General features: G+C 41.3%; 1 protein-coding gene across 1 annotated transcript in view; it reads left to right on the top strand.

Annotated features, from left to right (window-relative positions):
- The window catches only part of LOC128359522 (anoctamin-1-like), a 151,741-nt gene that overhangs the window by 99,723 nt on the left and 27,635 nt on the right, over positions 1-24,383 (top strand). Inside the window, exons 20-23 of the mRNA XM_053320014.1 lie at positions 15,577-15,677; positions 16,113-16,255; positions 19,342-19,494; positions 19,719-19,771. Coding sequence (XP_053175989.1) covers positions 15,577-15,677; positions 16,113-16,255; positions 19,342-19,494; positions 19,719-19,771 — 450 coding nt within the window. The remainder of the gene's footprint in view (positions 1-15,576; positions 15,678-16,112; positions 16,256-19,341; positions 19,495-19,718; positions 19,772-24,383) is intronic.

Genomic DNA, 24,383 nt, shown 5'->3' with positions numbered 1-24,383 from the left:
GAAACATTTTGGCAAGCTTGCTATTTCAGGAGTCCATGCCTGATACAAATAGATGAGTTATGCACCCAGCCAACAGCCCTCCTCCATTCTGATACAGAAAGCCTAGTTCTGTCTCCCACAGCTGTTTAATACAGTCCAAAGAGGGGGTTGCTGCCCCCTGCAAAAGCTCATATATAACAGACACACATCCTCTTTGCAAAAGCTCAGCTGTCAAGCATTCTTCCAACCAGCTGCTTTTGAAGAGAAGGAGAAAAGTGTTTTTTGATAAAGCTTTGGACCTGCAGATATCTGAAAAAATGTGATTGTGGAATATCAAGTTGTTTTTAACTGCTGAAATGACATGAAATTGCCTTCTTTAAAGAAATCCCTGACCAAGCCTACAACTTTTCTTGTCCAAGGCTGAAAACTTGTGTCAATCAAAGATGGTGGGAAGAGGGCGTTTGCTGAGATGGGAGCTAAAGGGAGGCCTTGTTTGCACCCAAAATGGATTCTTGTTTCCATATCTTAAGTGATCCTTGTGTCACCGGGTTGTGCCCAAGCAGCCTTTTACTCATTGGCAGTGGAGCACAGATTAAGGAGCTCAGTGCTATTGGACTTTAGGAACGCTGTTCCATAAGTGCCCAAAGGGGCATTTGTTCACTTTCAGGAGGCCACATCAGAATGTTCAACTTAGAAGTGTTAGCTGCCCAGTAGTAATGCATGTAATTTGGCATGGCTAACCCTCCTTCCGCCTTTCGAAGCACTCCTTTCTGATACGTGGTATCTTCTTATTCCATATATACAACGAAGTAGCCCTATCCAGTTCTTTAAAAAATGACTTTTCTATGAATAGTGGCATAGTTTGGAAGATAATTTTGGCATTATTACCATCTTTACTGAATTTATGGGTCCTGCCATTGACAGAGGAAGTGTTGACCATCGTTCTATGTCTTTTTTCGCCTGTATTAGAGCTGGTTTGAAATTATGTTTGAACAAGTCCCTATAATGTTTGGTCACCAACACTCCCAAATAGGTAAATTTATCTTTACAACTCATTTTAAATGGATAAGTCTCCAATTGCATCTGGCTAGCTTTATCATTGACTGGGAAGATTAGGCTTTTTGCCATATTTATTTTGTATCCTGAAATTAATCCAAAATCAGTGATGGTTTTCAGAGCACTTGGAAAGGCATTCCTGGGGTCAGAAAAAAAAAGAAGGAGGTCCTCGGCATATAACGAAAGTTTGTGTTTGTGACCTACTCTGCTAATACTTGTCAAAGTGTTGTCGCATCTCAGTGAAACAGCCAAGGGGTCAATGGCAACATCAAAGAGTAGAGGGGATAGGGGACACCCCTGTCTAGTTCCTCTAAACAAGAATAAATATTTCGACATATTGTTGTTAGTCCTAACTGCAGCCTGTGGGGTGAATTTGTTGTACACCTGCCAAGAGCAAAAAGAAGGTCCAAATCCAAAATTTTTGAGGGCCGAAAGCAAATATCTATGCTCGATTCTGTCAAATGCTTTATGAGCGTCCAATGCAATAATAACCTCAAGGACATTATCATTCCCTGGAAGATACATTACATTGTATATTCGACGAAGATTACTGTATAGCTGTCTACCCCTTATAAACCCTGTTTGATCGCAGTGAATGATTTTGTCTAGCACTCGCTCTGATCTGCATGCTAATACTCTAGTTAATATATAGTCACAGCAAAGCAAGCTCACTGGACGATAAGATTCACATTGCAACGGGTCTTTATCCCTCTTGAGAAGCACTGAGATGGTCGCCTGTGTCATTGTCGGAGAAAGGGATTGGACCCTGAAGGCTTTGTCATAAACTTTACATAATAAAGGGTTAGTTCGTTAGAATTCTATTGGAAATGCATCCGGCCCTGGGGATTTCCCCAGCTTCATTTTCTTAACTGCCTGTTCTATTTCCATTAGCTGTACTCCACCCTCTATACTGTCTCTGTCTGCATCTTCTAACACGGGAACCCTGATAGTGGAAATCTTCCACTAGCCCTTCTTCACAGTGTTCAGAGGTGTATAACTCCTCATAAAATGTCTTAAATTGGTTGCTAATTCCCAATTGATCTGTGACAATGTTACCGTTCTTATCCTTAATTGCTGATATGTAATTTGCTGCAGCCATTTGTTTCAGCTGATGAGTTAACATCTTACTGGCCCTTTCTCCGTGTTCAAAATATTGCTGTCGTGATTTCAAATGCATGTCTATGGCCATTTCATTCATCAAGAACATGATGAACAGATCTCAAAAGATCTGCAGATGGTGAGACTGATTGACACTGATCAATTGATTTGAGTCTGTCACTAATGTCTGACAAGCGTTTAAATTTTATTTTAGAGCGACTTGCACTATAGGAAATTATTTGCCCCCTTATAAAGGCCTTAAATGAGGGAGGGTGTAACTTATATCTGGTCAACTGTTTGTCTCAAGGAAAAAATGAATTTGTGAATTTGATGAACTGCACAAATTCCTCATCTGCCAAAAGTCTTGTGTTGAGCCACCATAGTGGCCTGGGAGGTACTACAGTATGTCTGGGAAACTGAGATTTAAGATTACGGGACTGTGGTCTGATATTACTATTGTTTCATAGTCTGTCGAAATTAAGCAGGGGAGAAGTCTGCGGTCCAATAAAAAGTAATCAATTCTGGAATATGATTGTGGGGGAAAAAATAGAACTGTTTTGATGCTGGGTGTTTAAACCTCCAAGGATCCACCATCCCATAGGTCTGCAGAAATGCGTTAATACACTGAGCAGAGTTATTTAATGAAGTGCCAGTGTTGTGACTTGGATGAGAGCGGTCTAGTGTTGGATGCAGAACACAATTGAAATCCCCCCCAAGTATTAAATTGTACCTTGTCAAGGTCAGGAAGGAGCAAGAATATATTTTGAAATAATTGTCTGTTATCCCAATTAGGGGCATAAATATTTTGAATATTTATATTTTAATATTACAGGTGTGTTACCTAGAGTTCCTTGTACAATTACATAACGTCCGTCTTTGTCTTGAATTGTATGTAAGTTCGTTAAATTGTATCGATCTGTATAACATTATTACCACACCCCTAGCTTTGCAGTTAAAAGAGGAATGATAGATTTGTGTAAAACCTGCTCTTTTAATTCTGTTCTGATCCTTTTTCAATAAGTGTGTTTCCTGAAAGTACACTATGTCGCCCTTTAATTTATTTAAATGAAGGAACACCTTATTACGTTTAATTGGATGGTTAAGCCCTCGCACATTCCAGCTCACAACTCTGATCCCAACCCCTGACACCTTATTGCTGCTCGTAGTCATAGTAAGAATGACCTATTCAATGTTGCCAATGAGCCCAAACTTCTGCCCTCCAGCATGTCTTTTGATCCGTCTGACCCAGAGACCCATACAGCAGGGGACTCAAACTCAAATGAGCTGGGGGCCACTATTGGCATTGTCATCTCAGTGGGGGGCCACTTCAGACGTACATATATATAATAAAAGTCATAATTATTTCTTTTTTTTTGAACATTCTGTTTATTGAATTTTTCCATATTCAAGACAAGTGTTTCAGTGGCTCATTGTGAACATATTTTTTTCAACCCGAACCCCCCTCCCGTTCCCTCCCCCCGTTTCCCATTACTGGTATACTGTATATCAAAAATGTACTTACAGTTAATACAAATTATAATACAGTAGGATCAAGACATAGAATAGGTACAAAAATATATATATATATAGAATAAATAAAAGTAAATAAATAAATAAAAATAGTGATAATGACAACAAGTAGTAATAAATAGATTAATAATGAGATAGAACAAATGGAGAAAAGTACATAGTGAAAATACATTGATTAGTAAAAGGAGAAGTTAAACAAATATAGATAGTTAGATTTCTCTAGTCGGCAACTATGTCTATCTTTGGCGTGACTCTTCAATCAGCTATGTCTGCTGTATTCAGATGCTCCATTAGACCTCCCCATACTCCTTCAAATTTATCTGGCCTTTGTTTTAGGTTGTACATTATTTTTTCGTTGGGGATACAAGAGGTCAGTTCACTAAGCCAGAGTGAGGGTGGGGGCGGGTGCTCATCCTTCCACTTAAGAGCTATACATTTATTAGCTGTTGTCAAGGCTATTTTTATGAATATGATTTTGTTGCCCCTTACAGGCAGCATCGATGTGTCCCCTAATAAAATTAACCTTGGTTCAGATGGAATATTTATTTTAGTTGTCTTGGATATGGTTCTAAGTATTGTTTCCCAGTAGTTGAATAATTGTGAACAAGACCAGAACATATGAAGAAGAGAGCCAACTTCGGATTTGCATCTTGGACAGTATTGAGAGATTGTCTGATTTATCTTGTGTAGTCTTTCGGGGGTGAAATAGACTCTATGTATTAGATTATATTGGGTTAATATATGTTTACTATTATGGGAAAAGCGCTGGGCCTTTTCACATAACTCAGTCCAATCAGCATCTTCAAAGTTATGTGACAGGTCAGCCTCCCATTTTTCCCTAACCTTAAGTCCCTCCTTTTCGAACAGACTGTTAATACCAGCATACATGTGAGATATAAACCCCTTGAGCTCCTTTTTGCTGCTCAATATATCATCTAGGGGTTGTTTTTTAACTGGTAGAAGTCTGCCCCCCTGTTCTGTTCGAATATAATGCTTGAGTTGCAAAAATTTAAAGAAGTGCTTTTTATCAAGGCTGTACCTGGCTGTAAGATTTTCAAATGACTCTAGGACCCCATTTTTGTACAAGTCCCCAAATGTCCTAATTCCCTTTGTGAACCACGCCTGGGTGATGCCATCTCTTAGGACCTTTGGTAGAAACGGATTCGCATGGAAGGGAGTAAGGTCATATAAGGGTTGGCTACTTTGGGTCTTTTTACGTAAATCAGACCACATTTTGTAGGTGTGTTTTATGAATGGGTTTGTTGTCAGCGTACAAAGTTGTTTGAGTGAAGGAACATATGGGATCGATGCAAGACAAAAGTAATCTAGATATAGCTGAGTGTAGCTGTTTAAAGAAGTATTTAGGTATCGCAGTGGGTAGCATCTGGAACAGAAAAAGAAATTTCGGTAGGATAGTCATTTTGATACAGCTGATTCGACCCATCAAAGACAGAGGAAGGTTCATCCACCTGTTAAGCTCCGCTTCAGTTTTTTTAAATAAAGGTAAATAGTTTAGAGAGAAAGTCTTTGAGCATACATTGGGGATCTGAAGGCCCAGATATGTTAATTTCTCAGAGCACCATTGAAAGGGTATGTTATGTCTCAATATTTGAGACCCCGCTGTGTTAAGTGGCATAACAACGCTCTTACTGAGATTCATCTTATATCCAGAGATAACACCGAATCCGGTTAATGTTTCTAATAATGTGGGTATTGACGATTCCGGTTCTGTTAAATAAATTAGGATATCGTCCGCATATAACGAAATTTTGTGGGTGGTGCCCCCCATCTGTTTACCTTTAATTAATGGATGGGATCTTATTGCTGTCGCTAATGGTTCTATTGCCAGCGCGAATAGCAAAGGCGAGAGACCGCAGCCTTGTCTTGTGGAGCGTGAGAGGGTAATTTTAGAAGAAATATCATTATTTGTTTGAATTTGAGCCATTGGGCATCTGTATAACATCTTAACCAATTTAATAAAAGTAGGGCCAAAATTCATTCAATTCATTACATCAAAAAGATAGGGCCATTCTACACGGTCGAAAGCTTTCTCCGCATCTAACGACACAGCAATTGTAGGAGAGTTATCTGTCTCAGAGGCGTGGATGATGTTGAAAAGCCTTCTGACATTATCAAATGGGGAGCGATTCTGGATAAATCCAGTTTGGTCCAAATGTATTAAATCTGGGATATGTTTTTCTAATCGCAGTGATAGTATTTTAGAGAATATTTTATAATCTGTGGATAGAAGTGAAATCGGTCGGTATGAGCTGCATAGTTTCGGGTCCTTCCCAGGTTTAGGTAGAACCGTAATTAGCGCCAGTTCTAAAGATTCTGGCAGTCTTCCATTTTCAATAGCATGATTATACATCAATAGCAAAGGTTTAAGTAGTTTAGGGAGAAAAGTCTTGAAGAATTCAATGGGAAAGCCGTCCAAACCAGGGGATTTCCCTGACTTAATTTTGGAGATGGCTTCTGATATTTCTTTTTCTGTGATAACTCCTTCCATGCTCTCCCTAGCTCCCTCATTAAGCTTTTTGAGGTCATATTTATCTAGAAAGTTTTTTGTTTTTTCAGGAAAATTACCTTGAGTAGAGTAGAGAGCTTCATAAAATTTTTTAAACATATTGTTTATCTCTTTGGGGTTGGTAATTGTATTAGAACCTGATTTCAAAATATGTATTTCTTTTTGAGCTTCCTCCCGACGAATCTGCCAGGCAAGGAGTTTGCCGGCTTTATCCCCTTGCTCATAGAATCTTTGCTTTGTCCTTCTCATTGCATTCTCTATTTTCTGAGTAGTTATAGTGTTGTATTCTAATTGTTTTGACCTGAGTCTTTGTTTGGTTTCTGTGTTACGTAATGTTAGATGTTGCTCTTCGAGTTCTTTTATTTCTTTTTCCAGAGAGTCCACCTTTGAACTATATATTTTACGTTTGCCAGAGGTGTATGATATGATTTGACCTCTTATGTAGGCTTTCATTGATTCCCAAACAAAATTAGGTGAGGCAGAATTCTGATTTATTTCGAAAAAAAGGTCTAGGTGTTTATTAACAAATTCTATAAATTCGGAATCGTTGAGTAAATAAGAGTTGAAACGCCATCTTTTAAGAAAACCAGATGCCTCGGTAGTAGGGATCGTAACCAGAAGCCCAGAGTGGTCGGAGATAGTTCTTGCTAAATATTCACAAGGGGGGATTGTATGAGCTTTAGCTACAGGGACCAGGAAGAGATCAATTCTTGAGTAGCTGTCATGGACTGGAGAATAAAAGGAGTACTCCTTTGTCCGTTGATTCTGCATACGCCATATATCACAGAGGCCGGAGTTTCGGAGCTCTATTTTTAATGTTTTTGCTGCTTGTTTTAGGGTAGTTTGCTTTGCTGAAGACCTGTCTAGGATAGGATCAAGCACTAGATTGAAATCCCCACCAATGAAAGTTTCGTCAGGAGGATTTGGTAGATTAAAAAAAATATCATGGAAAAACTGAGGATCATCATAGTTGGGTGCATATATGTTGACTAAGGTGATAGATTGAGAGAGAATGGAGCCTTGAATAATCACCCATCGCCCTCCTCTGTCTTTGCAGGTGGACTCCAGTCTGAACGGAATTTTTTTGCTAATTAATATAGCCACTCCTCTAGCTCGTGAGGTAAAGGAAGCGAAGAACACCTGGTTGAAGCCACCTTGTTTTAACTTTGAGTGCTCGGCATCATTCAAATGAGTTTCTTGCAGTAAGGCTATGTCTATCTGATTTTGCTTTAAGTAATTAATGATACGTTTTCTTTTTATGCAATGATTGATACCTTTAACATTGAGGGTTAAGCATCTGTATTGCATGGGTGTACTTGTCATTATTTAAGTAATATTAATATGGGAACTAAGTTGACTGGCAATATATAGCAGAGTCCACATACCCGACTGTTGCAAATAAAATGTGGAAGGAAGGGGCAAAAAGGAAAAAAAGAAAGAAAAGAGAAAAAAGAAAAAAGAAAAAAAAAAAAAAAGACACATCTGAATAAACCAGTAATAACTAATCCCTATTATAATGACCTCATTTCCTATCGAGGTCTTCTTACCTACACTGAACTTATGCAGTGATGAAGGCGTTGTGAACATAGTGAGGTTGTCATCAGCCCTCCAGCATTGATACATATAAGTCTCTGAGTAGACCCTATATTGGAGGCAGTGGCTGGATTGCATGAAACTTATGCTTTTTGATTGTTTACATTCAATCTGAACCGTAACAAACTATTCTGCCCAATATACTCAGAATAATGTATGTTTATAATTGAGTCCAAAATTAGCACAATATAGAGAATATGACAAAAAGGGTAACAAAATATCTCAGCTGCTTACAGACTGTAAATGATTTTTTTTTTTTTTTTTTAAAGGAAAAAAAAAGAAAAGAGAGGGATCTGTCTATTGTCAGATAACTTACCGTATACACAGTTTGGAAATCAATTAGCCTAACTTTGAAACCAGTGCTCAGACCAACGACGCAGTTTTCCAAATATGTTACTTAAACTTAACTTGACAGATAGTCCCTTTTAAAATCAATAGCAGTCTTGAGTATTATTGGGCTCTGTGCGTCTTTTCCATAAATACCGTTTATGTCCTGTTTAACGTGATGAGATTACCTCCGGGTATTCTCTCTGCAGGAACGAAGAGGCTGCCTCCGCTGAGTCAAACGACTTGGTCCCACCTGATCGCGTGTCCACTCTGAGTATGGCCGGGTACAGCATCCCGTATTTCACTCCTGCTTGTCGGAGCTGTTTTTTCAGGGGGGTGAAAGCCATTCTCTTTTGATGTAGCCTGGGCGAGAGGTCAGGAAATATCATGATCTTGGAGTTGCCGTAGTATAGCTCTCCTTTTTGCGGGAGGCGTCTAGTATCTGGGTCACATCCCTGTAGCGGAGGAGTTTGAGAACGAAGGCTCTGGGCGCTCCTTGCTCGTTTGGGCGTCTCAGCTGTGCGCGGTGGGCTCTCTCTATCTCTATCGGGCCAGAGAGTCCCAGGATCTCCGGTAGCCATTTTTCCAAAAAGTCCACAGCGTTAGTCCCTTCCACTCCCAGCGGGAACCCCACAACTCTCAGATTTTTGCGGCGTTGCCTGTTTTCATAGTCGTCCAGTTTATGTTTGAGCTCCATCACTTCTTTTTGCTGTTGCCGCTCCAGCTCCGTCAGCCCCTGGCGCAGGTCCACAACGGCGGCCTCGTATTCGGAGCTCTTGGCTTCCAGTGCGGTGACTCTCGTGTTTGTTGTGTGAATGGCTTCACTCATCTTTTCCAGTGCGGCGTCCACTTGGTGTAGTCGGGTCGTGACGGAGGTTTGAATTGTTTCCGCGAACTTATGCATTTCGGCGGAGAACCACGCGGGCGGAACCGAAGTGTGTAATGTGTTGCTGGCAGCCATTGCTAGCGTTAGCTTGCTGCTATCTGGGGCCGACGCTTTAGAGTCTCTCAGGTTGTAAGTCGGTTTCTTTTCTTGGTATCCTGGTCCAAAGGCTTTCGGTGTCGACATTGTGCTTCCCTAGTGAACGTCTCCCGAACGTTTCCCAAAAGCTATGAAAAGGGCCTTACTCGTAGTTAAATCTCAGAATATACCGGAGGGCTGAATTGACCCGACCGTTCGCTAAGCCGCCATAACCGGAAGTCGTCATAATTATTTCTGAAAACAGGGTTTATTTTCAACTATTGTATAATAACAATATTACACAAGTAATAAATTCACAAGTGCAAATATTTTTGGTCTGATTCTTCAAAAAACTATAGGCCTAACATTTAATGAACTGATAGCCTAACACTTCTGTTAATATTGTCTTCATAACACTCACAAAAAGTCTTGCTTCAATAATATAATAACATAACTATTAAATTCACAGTAACACAAAAAAGACTCTAGCTTTGTGCACATTTTAGCAGTTAGTGCATTTTTTTCCCACCTTAACATTAACTTAACATGTAAATAACTTAACATTTCACTCAACATTTGTGGTTTATTTCTTGCTGGATACCTGCGAGCGCTTTTGTTCACAGAGCTGAGCTACATTTACTCTGACGGACGTTGCAGTTGAAACTCTGAGTACAGACTCAAGATGGGCATCTGTAAGCCTCGTTCTGTACTTGCTTTTATTAAAGTTCATTGCAGAGAACAGTTTCTCACACACATATGTGCTTCCAAAAAGACACATAACATGACTGAAAACTCTGGACAGCTCTGGGAATGATGGGGGCAGCTCTCTGAGGAACTCACCAGTCTTGTCTGCTTTTCCCTGTGCCTCTCTGAATTTAGTTTTCAGCTCACTGTTGCACTGTAAGTCAATAAGTTCAGTTTGCAACATGCTGGGGACACTCTCCACGTCAGCTGAGAAGGGGTCTGCAAACAGCTGGAAAGTGTCACTGTGAGCCTTGAAATCTGCAAATCGCTCATCAAACTCTTGCTGCAGGTTTTCAATAGCAGAGACATATTCATCACCTTCAAATACTGTTCCCTCTTCCGCCAATGATCTGCATGCAGAGAAATGGCAGAGGTTTTTTGCAGACAGTTTTCCACAGTCTCAGTTTTGTGCAGAAGGCCTTCACGCTGTCATAGGCTGTTGTGATGAGCTGACCAGGACCCTGCAGCTTTAAGGTCAGGATGTTTAGTTGTTGTGTTACATCCACAAGGAATGCCAGATCCATTATCCACTTTGGATCATCTAGTTCACGAACATCCAGTCTGCCGTCCTCCATGAATTTCTTAATTTCAGCTCTTAGCTCAAAAAATCTCCTCAGCACATTCCCTCTGCTGAGCCAGCGAACCTCAGTAAAATACAGTACATCACCATACGATGCTTCGATTTCTTCCAAAAAAGCCCAGAACTGGCGGTGCTGTAATCCTCTGGACTTGATGTAATTCACACACTTGACGACGACAGACATGACGTGTTCAAATTTCAAACATTTGCTGGACAGCGCGTGCTGGTGTATGATGCAGTGCAGGGCGATCGCTGGGTCTGAGTTCTCCTCCGCTAACTTTCTCTGAACCAGCACAACCAGTCCGTTTTTTTTCCCGGTCATCGACGCTGCGCCGTCGGTTGTAATTCCCACCAATCTGTTCCAGGGCAGACCAAGCCGCTCCATTGCGTCACACAGTTGCTGAAATATATATATATATCTTTAGTGTGGCCATGCATCGGACACACACTCAGCAACTCTTCTGTCACTTCAAACCTGTCACCCACTCCCCTGATGAAAATTGCAAGCTGAGCTTTGTCGGTTGCATCGGTACTTTCGTCAAGTGCCACAGAGAATGCAGTGAAGCGTTTTGCTTTGTCCCGTAACTGTTCATAGATATTACCTGAAAGTCCATTAATCCGCTCTGCCACAGTATTTGCCGACTTTTCTTTTCGGGACACAGAATATCAGCAACTCGTAGCATGCAGTCCTTCAGAAACTGACCCTCGGTGAATGGCTTTCCCGCCTTCGCGATTAATTCGCTGACCACGTGACTTGCTTCCAGTGCAGCATCTGCATCCTTAGCAGCTTTGTGGAACAGTTCTTGCTGGGATAACAGTCCTTTTTGTAGCTGCTCGGCTCGCCTTTTCCTGTCGTCTCCGCTGTATTTATCATACTGCTCTCCGTGTTTAGTCGTGTAATGTCGCTTGAGATTATATTCCTTCAGAACGGCAACTTTCTCTTTACATATTAGGCAAATGCCATTTCCACCGAACTCACAAAAAAAATACTGTGACGTCCACCTTTCTTGGAATTGTCTGTGTTCGTCATCCACTTTTCTCTTGTTTTTGGAGAGCGACATCTTGAGCTTCTTCCACTATTTTCCTTTTCTTCTTCGGCGCTACGTAACGGTTTACTTTTCTTCTTCGGGGCTGCTTTACAATTTACTTTTCTTCTTCGGCGCTGCTCTTTCATGTCGTCAGCACTTCCCGTGAAATCATGAATTTTATTATTTATTGTAACCTATTACTTATTTATCATGTATTAATTATTATTTAAATTAAATTGCACACAAAAGTATTCTTGTACGGTGGGAGGGGGACTTGAAGGGCTAAATTGCTTTGAACTATTAACGTCAAGTCGCGGGCCGGAGCTAGGGGGGCCGCGGGCCGGATGTGGCCCCCGGGCTGGGAGTTTGAGACTCCTACCATACAGCCATCCTCCTGTACTGTAACATATACTTGAGAGAAGTACAAAACCCAGCACAATATACATGACCCAGTGAAGAAAGTGTAAAGGGAAAGCATAACATAAAAAGGCAAACAAACATAAAAAGGTGTTCAAGACAATCTAGCATTAACCTCGAACAACATATTCAAAACCTCATATGCCATAAACAGTGACCTCAGATACATAACCAAACAAACGAAACAACACCAAAAAAAATAAAAATTGACCAAGACTAATCATAGTCCAAGTCCAAATCCGGCTCAATTGCCTTCAAATGACCATGACAGCCTAGCTCAAACGGGGCATAATACCTTTATGTAAACACATGATAATGCAGTTTGATTGTTCACAATTTGACCAAAAACTGAAAATGGGAGAAGGAGAAACGAGAGTGCCTCTCACCATCTTTTATACACACGTGGACAAAATTGTTGGTACCCCTCTCTTAATGAAAGAAAATCCCACAATGGTCACTGAAATAACTTGAAACTGACAAAATAATAATAAATAAACATTTACTGAAAGTTAACCAATGAAAATCAGACATTGCTTTTGAATTGTGGTTCAACAGAATTATTTTAAAAAACAAACTAATGAAACAGGCCTGGACAAAAATGATGGTACCCTTAACTTAATATTTTGTTGCACAACCTTTTGAGGCAATCACTGCAATCAAACGATTTTTGTAACTCTAAATGAGACTTCTGCACCTGTCAACAGGTATTTTGGCCCATTCCTCGTGAGCAAACTGCTCCAGTTGTCTCAGGTTTGAAGGGTGCCTTCTCCAGACGGCATGTTTCAGCTCCTTCCACAGATATTCAATAGGATTTAGATCAGGGCTCATAGAAGGCCACTTCAGAATAGTCCAATGTCTTGCTCTTAGTCATTCTTGGGTGTTTTTAGCTGTGTGTTTTGGGTCATTATCCTGTTGGAAGACCCATGACCTGCGAGTGAGACCAAGCTTTCTGACACTAGGCAGCACATTTCACTCCAGAATGCCTTGATAGTCTTGAGATTCAAGACACCCTGTGCCAGATGTAGCAAAGCAGCCCCAGAACATAACCAAGCCTCCTCCATGTTTCACAGTAGGGACAGTGTTCTTTTCTTGGTATGCTTCATTTTTGCGCCTGTGAACATAGAGCTGATGTGCCTTGCCAAAAAGCTCCAGTTTTGTCTCATCTGTCCAAAGGACATTCTCCCAGAAGCTTTGTGGCTTGTCAATATGCATTGTGGCAAATTCCAGTCTCGCTTTTTTGTAATTTGCTTTCAACAGTGGTGTCCTCCTTGGTCGTCTCCCATAAAGTCCACTTTGGCTCAAACAACGACGGATGGTGCGATGTGACACTGATGTACCTTGACCTACGAGTTCACCTTTAATTTCTTTGGAGGTTGTTCTGGGCTCTTTGGTTACCATTCGTATTATCCGTCACTTCATTTTGTCATCAATTTTCCTCCTGCGGCCAAGTCCAGGGAGGTTGGCTACAGTGCCGTCGACTTTAAACTTCTGAATTATATGTGCAACTGTAGTCACAGGAACATCAAGCTGCTTGGAGATGGTCTTATAGCCTTTACCTTTAACATGCTTGTCTATAATTTTCTTTCTAATCTCCTGAGACAACTCTCTCCTTGGCTTCCTGTGGTTCAAGTTCAGTGTGGTACACACTATCTCACCAAACAGCACAGTGACTACTTGTCACCCTTTAAATAGGCAGACTGACTGGTTACAAGATTGAAGACACCTATGATGCTAATTAGAGGACACACCTTAGTTTAACATGTCCCTATGGTCAAATTATTTTCAATCTTTTCTAGGGGTACCATCATTTTTGTCCAGGCCTGTTTCATTAGTTTGTTTTTTAAAATAATTCTGTTGAACCACAATTCAAAAGTAATTCAGTAAATTTTTATTTATTATTACTTTTGTCAGTTTCAAGTTATTCCAGTGACCATTGTGGGGTTTTCTTTCATTAAGAGAGGGGTACCAACAATGTTGTCCACCTGTGTATATCTAGTCCACTTTTGGTGTCAGGTTTTTCACTATGAAGTCTTTAGCCTGTCCCGGGTCCTTGAAACGAGCTTCTTTCCCATTCGGGGTGGCAATCCTCAGTGTGGCTGGAACAGGAGACCATAACGGATTTGCTCATAGTTTCGCAGCAGCGCCCTTACTTCAGTAAAAGCCACCCGCTGCCTGCTCACCGCCTGCATATAGTCCGGGAGGATCGAGATCTTGTTGTAATCGGACGGCGCTCCGTTGCCTTGCGAAGAATAGTTTCTTTTTCCTCAAAGTAATGGCATCGAACAATTATCGCCCGGGGCCATGCGTTCTCAACCGTGGGCTTGCTGCAAAGACTACGGTGTGCTCGGTCCAAGAGTGGTGACTTGTCGAGGGCCAGTGCCTCTTTCAGCAGACGTGCTACAAAGTTGGACATTCTTTCGCCGTCCTCCCGTCCCTCCTTCACTCCCATAATTCGGACATTGCAGCGGCAAGACCTCGCCTCCAGGTCCTTGCACCGCTCCTTTAGAGTAGACATCTCTCTTTTCACTGCAAGCATCTCTGCCTCCAGGGTGCTAATAGCATCGGAATGGCCACTCACCGCAGATTCTAACTCTGTTACTCGGTACGCTGTAGCCTCCACCGTGGTACTCATCTTTTCCACGGTGTCCTGTAGCCCGCGAAGTTGGTCTGAGTGGGCAGATGCAGTACTTGAAATTTTCCCCATAACTTCCTCTCTGAGTTCACTGATGGCTGGTAGTATTGCTTGTTGCACACTAGCATTAGCATTGTCGTTAGCTTCTTGGGCTTCGACGTTCTTAGCGTGTTCAGGCATTCTTGGAAGTAGTTCGTTGATGAACAGCTATTTACCCTCTCAGTCAAACAGAGTTGGCTCTCTCTCTCTCTCTCTCTCTCGCTCTGTCTCGCTCTCTCTCTAGAAGAGAGTGAAATGCGGTCAAAAGTTTTGTGACTACCTAAGTAAATGAATCTTTCATTTAGACACGTTATTACAGTGTTACAAGGTTTTATGGTCAAGAATCAATCCCCACCCTCTAAATAGTTTGGCTTTGTTGATTGATATCACCATCTCAAAACTGGAAAATGAGTATACCATAATGCTTAATATTTCTCATGGTCCATGTACCTCTCTTAATATTTAATGATCCACCTGAAAACCTGGGTATCAAATGCATGCACATCAATAAGACAATCAGCAGAGACTTGCCTGACTATTGGTCTGCATCTCCCAGCGGCTGAAGGATGAAAAACTCATACCAACACAGTGCTTTTCATTAAACGAAATAGGGTGAGTAAGCATAAATATTTCGGTGTTATTTAAAAATTCTCAACTAAAGTTTGAGTCATTAGGAAAATGTCAAGCAATCAAAACAAATTAGCACTGTTAAAACATAAAGTGGCTATAATTGAAACTTGAAAAGAAGAATGTATCAAAAATCAAGCAGCTTTTTGCCATTTGCACAGTCACAAATGCTGCAAACAGCAATGAGCGTTTTTGGCTGCAGTGACCTTACTCACCTTTGTGAGCTTGTATGCCACGTACATGTTTGTGTAGGAGGTGTATCCATAGAATCATGCAGAATTATTCTTGTAATACAGGATAGAAAATGTGTTTTGAAATTAAAAAAACTCAGCATCTGGTCAAGAGCTGTCATTCATAAGCTATTTATCCTGATCAATTGTAAAATTTTGCATTACTTGTTAAAATGAATTTTTGCTGTGGTGAACTTCTGTTTTACAGTGTGCTCATGGAGGCTGTCTGATGGAGCTGTGTATCCAGCTGAGCATCACCATGTTGGGGAAGCAGCTAATTCAGAATAACCTTTTTGAGATTGGAATACCGTAAGTATGCATCAACATTTTACTTTCTTTTAAATTGTGTCATGAAATATGCAATGCTGAACATGAAACCTTTTTTGAAACTGCTGTCCCTGTTAGGAACAAGGGCTCTATTATTAAATAAATGTGTTACATGTATCCACATGTAGCCCACGAGCACATGGAATATTACGTCTTTCTTCTCAAATTTGTGCAAATTCAGACATTCCTACAGGCTATAATGAACAGAAAAAACAGTCTGATATCCCTTTTATTAAACACCGTTGTCTGTAAAACAGTAGCCAGTATGTCTGTTTTAAGAAACAAACTAAAGCTAAATTAATCTAAACATATACCTGTCCACCATTAACAGGTCAGCATGGCAAAATGAGAATAGAAGAAAGACAGAAAGTATATGCATGCTTGTGTGTTCACATTTCTTCTACGTATGTTTCTCAGGAAACTAAAGAAGCTGATTCGCTTCATCCGGTCAAAGCAAGGGGCTTTTCAAGAAGAAGAGAGGCAGAAGAAGCTGCAGAGATATGAAATTGACCACTTCCTCGAACCATTTGCTGGGTTAACACCTGAATATATGGAAATGAGTCAGTACTACACACGAACATATCCGTGCACATGAACCCATCACACTTTGTGTGTGTGTGTGTGTGTGTGTCTATGTGTGTGTGCGCAAATTGTGGCCTTAGCCAAAAACAAATAAAACACTAGAAGAATGATTAAAGGTGGCCTTTAACCTTGTGTAGATTAAAATCATAGATAGATAACATAGATACTTGCTAACACCTAATATCGAATTGTGGGCATTTCTTAGTCTCCCGACTATGAAATGGTAAGATTTTATACCACTATGTCTGCTTCATTTGAATTGAATGTGTGAGTGATTAAGAACATAAAGTGAAATCCAAGGGGGAGACCACCTTGCTTGTACATGTGTTACAATTCAGATTCAGGGAGCGCTTTTCACTAAACAAACTTGTAATAAATTGCTTATTTTAGCCTGTTGAATGTCACCTGTTCATGTATTCATGAGATTTGATCATCAGCATGATCAACTGCACTAAAATGTCCATATACTGTGTATTAAACCAAAGTTTCAGGAAAAATAGATATAACAGAAATATATCAAACCGAACACTCAAGGAATTTTACCTTGCATTAATTTTATACATCATAACATCATATACATCCATAATAACAGTTAATGGAGAAATAATAGATCATGACAAGATTTTTAGGCATGGGCCTTTGCGTCGTAAGTTGGCTCTGGGAACATGGAATTCACCTCTCTGGAGGGGAAGGAGCACCGGCTCTGAAAACCAAACTCCTGGAGAGGGGCCGGACCCAGAGTTGCCCAGGATGAAAAGCACAGGCAGATGTGGGGATTATCACAAGTTCTTGGCTGAGCGCCACCACGTTGGCTTTCCCCCGTGGAACGAGAGGGTCACCTCCTTGCCACTTTGCCGACAGCCAAGGCTGTCTGCACACTGGGCCCAAGAAGTATAGGGAACTGGATCTGAAGGCTAAGGCAGAACCCTGCAGGAGGCCGTCTGCAAAGGCGGAAATCTTCAGAACCCAGAAGCAGAGGCGGAACCTCTCTGAAGGCAGGGCAGGAGGTCAGTGGCGGGGGCAGAACCCGAGAAGGGACCCCTCTGGAGGTTGGAGATGGACACGGAACCCTTCAGGAGGCCAGTGGCAGAGATGGAGACGAGATCCCTCAGGAGGTTGGCGACGGAGACAGGACCCCTCTGTAGGCCAGCGGCGGAGGCAGAATCTGAGCCCTTGGTGCAGGCTGAATCTGACCCCTCAGAGATGGGTCCCTTCTGGAGGCTCAAACCCCTTCATAAAAAAAGGCAGGACACGCAAGTCTTAGTGTCTTTTTCTCAGCTTTACTTCCCTTATCTTAACTTCCCAACTATTCCTCTATGTTTTGTTTGACGGACTTTGAGAATCCGTCTTGGCCAGCACTGACTTTTAAAGTTTATTGAGCAACAAACTAAATTAAATCAGTTACCCTCATCATCACCAAAAGCACCAAACCATCTCAAGTGCTCACCGCCTGTATCTGAGAGACAGCCTTTTCGGGAACCTTTGGAGCCCAACGAGATCGCATCCCTCTGAACTCTGCCAAAATCCCGAAACCACGGACAGCTGACAGTTCGTCTTCTGAAAAGTAGGCAGACTAAACCATCTCTCATTTAATCAGGCTGGTGTTAGGTTAAGAGCTTAACTGAATTAAACCTAAAGTATTCATTCCCTTTAATTCCCCTTTTTAATATCATAACCATAGAAACCAAGTGAATATGGAGTGAATATCAGGATGGTCCCTGATGCTGGAGAAATTTCAGAAATTGGACTGATTCAGATTTATTAAACTTAACTAAGTAACCAATTAGTAAGTAAATAAATATTTCCTCCTAAACACAGAGGCGATGCCCTTGATAGAGCTTATAAATGTAAACATCTTTAAATTGTTACAGTATGAAGAAAAAAAGTTAGACACCATCTGGTGCTGAAATAGCCAACATGCGTTGTGTGATAAAGAAAGAACAAAAATGTAGCCATTGCTGTGTTTTGTTTCTCAGTGATTTATTAATCATTGACTGTGGGCCATTCAAGGCGGGAATGCTGCACCTTTACTCTGCCTTGCTGTTCTGTATAAAAGGTACAGAGCCACCTGCAGAGGTATAGTCACAGAGTCAGATCAACACTGGCATGACGGTGCAGGGCGGAGCTGACACTGTTGTGTGCAGTGTGGTTCGAGAGTGAATGATGAGAGGGAGCGTGGGCGCCGAGAAACTCAGTGAACCAGTTCATTAAAATGTTATTTTCTGATTGTTTCACAGCGGTTACATTCAACACCACAAATAAACACCCCCACACATCTCCACTCAACCCTGCAGTTGCTGTGAAATCAGTTTCATTTGATGAAAAAATTAACATTAATATTGGCGCAAACTCTTCCTAGTTGGTGTGTATAGGATGGGTCAAATGCATTGTATCAATTTCCCCACAGGGATTAATAAAGTACTACTTTCTTCATCTTGATCTACACATCAGAGCCTCATTCAAGTAACTGAACTTGCTGCAAGTGGTTTCTTCTTATAAATATGGCTGTGCCTCAAGTTTCCAGCAGACCATAGCTTACTGAGTAGCATTTAATATAGCATCAGAACTTAGTCAAAGTGTGAGATATCAAATTGCTTTGTTGGTGCCAAGCTGTTTCTAAAGCTGCAATGCGTTGAACTCTGAAATGCTTTGCAGAAAGTGGATTAGTTGTATCCAGAGCACCACCAGGCATATTAAAAGTGGCCTCACCATCAGATTTATACATAAGACTCAAAAGTACTGTCTATGTGATGTAGGTCTATGTAATGCTGATGTAAAAAAAAAAAAAAGAAGTGACACTATCAAACAAAAACTGCCACCTTATTCTTTACCTCCATTGTGTTCAGTATGCATGATGTGTGCACATTCTCATTGCAAATTGTATGTACACATTGTCTTGCCACATTTCTGAACTGGAGAAGAATGGTTTCCAGTACAATTGACTGTATTACCAAAGCCAAACAAAATATATTTCATCATTTTAGTCTGGATTTGATCACAAATATAAGACTGATTTAGGAGTGATTCTCTTCTAATATATTCTTTTGTCTTGTTCTGTGTCCAGTCATTCAGTTTGGTTTTGTCACATTGTTTGTGGCATCCTTCCCCCTGGCTCCGCTTTTTGCTCTGCTAAACAACATCATCGAAATACGACTTGATGCCAAGAAATTTGTGACTGAATTGCGTCGACCAGTGGCAGCAAGAGCCAAAGACATTGGTGGGTTATATTCAACATAGCTCTTATAAAAATACATAAATGCATGAATGTATCCGATAGTAGAAAGAATACAGTTGGATCCTGGTGAAATGTTTTAAATGTTTCTGTAGTTACATTTCTTCCAACCTACAAGCTGAGGAAAACATTTTCATTATCTTCACAGCGCAAGCAATAAATAATTCTTATTACTTATCAACAGTTAATACATATTGTTATGTCTACAGGTATATGGTACAACATCCTAAGAGGGGTAGCAAAAGTGGCTGTCATCATTAATGTAAGTAAAATATGAATGTATTAATTCTTACAAATTTCTGTACTGTAAAGTACAGTGAACAAACGTTTGGGGGGGCTCTGTTATCCACCACATTTGATTTCAAATGATGCAGGGATGAGCACAAAGTGCTGAATTTCAGCTTTGGTTTGAGGATTTTTACATTCACATCCATAAACACATTGTAAATGTTTTTCTACACCCTACCCCAAACAAATAAAAAGTCTTCCATACTCCCCAAACCCTGAAATCTGGAAGTTAGTACTTTAATCCCAGAATGATAGTTAAATGTTTCAGTTGAAACTACAATTTTCGACACAGTGTTTTGCAAATCAGTTTAGAGGTGGCCAAGGACTGTCCAAGCTGTTGGTGATTCTTAAGAAGAAAACTATCACTTCAGCTCAAATTCCAATGAGATGGAATGAGCTAGAAACTTGAAACTTGGTCCCCTACCTGTGCAACTGCTTCCCAAAGACAGATGAGTCTTTCTTAAGCATCCCTATATCCCAGGATGAAGTGGAAAGGCAAAACAAGTGGTTTCACACAGCAATGACAATCTATAATGACTTTGTAGAAAATGTGCTCTTATGGAACGTGCTGCAGCATTGAAGAAAAAACATCTAATAGAGGCACAAGAGGAACAACTGAGGAAGGAAAAGGAAAGACTGGAGTTAGAAACTGAGATGGCAGCTGCTAATGCTAAAATCAGTGTTTTGGAAGCTAATGCATAAAGGAGTGATTCTAGAGTGTCAGATGGAATGCACTCTTATTTTGACAAGGCTCAGCCCATCAGCAATCTCAATCCTACTGCAGCTTCTTACATTCCTGATCTTGTCAGCTATTAAAAAACAAGTCAGGATTGTATCAGATCGCTTGTTTGGCAACATTCATGATACACAACCTGTAACTTCAGCTAAAGGTTTCTCGCGAAGGCAAATAAAGGAAACAAAAAGTCACAAAGGAAGCAGTTTTGCCACCAATGTTATTGAAATAGAGGAAAAAGCTAAGTCAGCATGGACAGAGAAAAAGGAAAGCTCTTTCCCCATCTCTACTTATCAAGGCTGTTTGTTCTGTAACAAAAGTGGTCACTCATTTTAAAAGATCAGCTTCATCAAGGAGAAGGGAATCTGCTTTGGCTATTTGCAGATAGGCCATATTAGCAGAGACTGTAGGAATGTAATGCGTGCAGCCAAAAGCATCTGGGAATTCTCCATATTGAACATCAGGATAAAGAAACATCCTCAGAACAATCAAAACAGCCAGGTAAATCAACAGTATTTACTGCAACTGCTGCACTCCAGACATGTGGCCATATTGGGGCCGGTTGTGGGGACGACAGCATCCTTTCTATTGTCCCAGTCCAAGTAAAGTGTCTAAAAGGTGACAAGGTGTTGCAGACCTACGCCTGCTTGGACCCTGGTAGCACTGGTACATTCTGCACAAACAGTCTAGCTCAGAGGTTGAATGCAAGCAGACGAAGAACCCGCATTCTGTTAAGAACAATGGGTCAGGAAAAGACTGTGGACTCATGTGATATCAGGTCTGGCAGTGTCTGGACTGGACAGGAATGACGTCATTGAGTTGCCTGAAGTTTCACACAAAAATGCATGCCTGTGACAGAGCTATTCCCGAGCAGGAAGATGTTGAAATTGACTCTGATATAGACTTGCTCATTGGAACCAATGCATCTGAAATGATGAAACCATGGGAATTGGTTAATAGCCAGGGAGGCGGACCCTATGTGGTGAGAACCAAAGTGGGATGGGTTCTTAATGGTCCACTTCGAGGTGGAAGTGACGACACTAGCTATTCTGCTGTAACCACCAATCGAATTTCCATTGCAAACATTGTGGAAATACTGGTTAATCAAGAGAGGTGGTGGGCTCTGTATGTATGTAAACAATGACTGGTGTACGGACTCTACTGTCATAAAAAGACTCACACACCACGTGGAATATATTCTGGTGAAATGTGTTTTTATGATGGCTGTTTACATCCCACCGCATGCTAATGCTGGACCTGCATCTAGCAGCAATAAACAACAAAATTCCCACCCTGAAGGATTGTAGTAGAAGAACTTTAATCAAACTAATCTCAGGTCAGTCCTACCCAGTTTCTATCAAAATGTTAAATGTCCAACCAGGGGTGATAACACATTAGATCATGTCTTCACAGGCCCGTCGCAACAGGACAGGCAAATCAAGCAATTGCCTGGGGCCCCGAGCTGGCCGGGGGCCCCCAGACAACGACTGGTTTTGAATTGAATGCAACGACAAACTGTGTGCGCGTCCCTTTAATGCTGTGATGGTCAATGCAGGAAAGTGCAGCGACACTGTTATCGGAATCCCCCTCAAGGGGCCCCCCCACACTGTACCTATGTTCCCCGGGACCTATGTTCCTAGTTCGTAGTTGAAATATAAACAGCAGCAGTGTTCTTTTTAAACCAACAAAATATAACCTCTTAATACACGCCCCTATTTTTTATGTTTTTAGCCTAAACGACGTCATACACCGATGGAAACCTCAGACTATTGGCTAAAAGGTTATCAACGTCATTTCACCGAATATTTCCATAGGCTGGAACAGCTGTCAATCAAAGCCTAGTTGTCGTTGTCGTCGGTCACATGTCCTCATTGGCTTTGGAGGCATGTACTGCCTGAGCACTGATTGGCTTGTGAGTGGTGTCGTCAGAAGCAGAAGAGGCTCACGGTTGTAAACATCGAGTCACGTGTACTCTGAGATGGACGCGCAGGTCAGGAAATGACCTAAACGGACCATGTATGGTTTGTTATTTGTGTTATTACGTTACATGGACATATTGAGGAAAGTATTCCGGTTTTATGGAAACGGATTTCATATTTCACAAGAATGGATACTTGGTGAGCTGTACAAAAAGTCCTGTGTCATAAGATGATCGTTGTGGATAAAGGGAAGACTTTGAAGGTATGTAGCATTATAGCTGTTCTTACTTTAGCTGAGTGGCTAGCCGAGCTAATTGCTAATACTATTACGGCTGTGAGCAACCATACAATGTGTGAGTGGTCTTGAATGAATCAGGACAATCTAAGCTTTCTAACAATGCACGGCATGAATATATATGTTTAAGGGTTGCTGTTTAAAACATTCAGAAGAACGTGTCGCTACCTACTAACATCCGTCCCGTCCCGTAAGAGGAACAGCGTGCATTAAGAGGATAAACTGCTCTTCATTCATAGGAACATACACTCTGCCTTTTCACTCTAGAATACGGTGTGTAATGTGTGTCTATGTGTGTGTAGTGTGTGTGTTTAATCCAAGACATGATGTAGTCATGCATTGGAGTGGAGGAATGTTAGCATTGATGTGGCAGCCAGGTACAGAATTACGAGTTCGTTTTTTACATTGATCAGAGTCAACTGACTCACTTGCGTTGCTGCTGCCTCTACCGCTACTCGTTTTTTGTTTTCAAACGACGCATCGACGTACAGTTTTTGCGTCGACGTATTTTTTGCGTCAGCGTAATCGATTACGTCGACGCGTCGCCTCAGCCCTACTTTGAAGCTGATAAAGACATATATGAGGTCCACCATGAGCCAAGAGAGGCTCACAGGACTGGCCGTTATGTCAATTGAGCGTGATGTTCGCAGGTCTTTGGACATGGAGGACATTGTGGTTGCCTTTGCTGAAGCCAAGGCTTGCAAACAGCAGATGTAGATATTTTGCATATTTTTTAACGGTTAATCTTATATGTGTGTGTGTACTTTTATCTATGTTGGATTTTATATTTAATACCGAATTTGCAGTTTGTTTATATGTTGATTGCAAATGTTCAAATAAAATAAGTAAACATACTATGTGTGCAGTAGCCTATATGCAACATTTGTAAGCAGTATTTGCACTATTAAGAAATATTTTATTGATATAATGTGTGGTTGAACTTCAACAGTGTGTCTATGCTGTGGTTCCTGTAGGCTTTGGGCGGGCGGGGCGTAGGTTTTTTTTTTGCTGTGGTCCAGGGGGTGTCGGTGTCGGTGGGTGGTGGTGGTGGTGGTGGGGGGGGGGGGGCCTCCAAGTTCATTTTGCTTGGGGCCCCCAAATTCCTTGAAACGGCCCTGTGTCTACACGAACATGATCAATGCCCTCACTTTGGACAGTCTAATCACCTCTCTCTGTTAATGTTGCCAGCTTACACACCACTCATCAGCAGAGCTAAGCCAACTAGCAGAGAAGTTAATGTGGCCTGATGATGCAACAACACAACTACAAGACTGTTTTGAGAGCACTGATTGGAGCTGTTAAGGACCTTAACAGGTTCTTTGCTCGCTTTGATGCAGATAACACCGCCAGGGTAATGGACAGGCTGGCATCAGATCATCAGGCACTCATTATGAACTCAAATGAGGTCAGGAGGGCACTGGGCAACATCAACACAACGAAGGCAACTGGACCAGACGACGTTCCGGGTTGGGTACTTCAGGCATGTGCAGATCAGTTGGCAGAGGTCTTCACTAACATCTTCAAGCTTTCCCTGAACCACACTGTTGTCCCAACTTGTCTCAAAGCAACAACCATCATGCCTATTCCCAAGCAAAAAAGCATTAGTTGTTTAAATGATTATCGTCATTGTCGAAATGTC

This window comes from Scomber japonicus, chromosome 5 (assembly GCF_027409825.1).
Source record: "Scomber japonicus isolate fScoJap1 chromosome 5, fScoJap1.pri, whole genome shotgun sequence".
Taxonomy (NCBI): Eukaryota; Metazoa; Chordata; class Actinopteri; order Scombriformes; family Scombridae; genus Scomber; species Scomber japonicus.
This window is presented reverse-complemented; position numbering and strand designations above follow the sequence as displayed.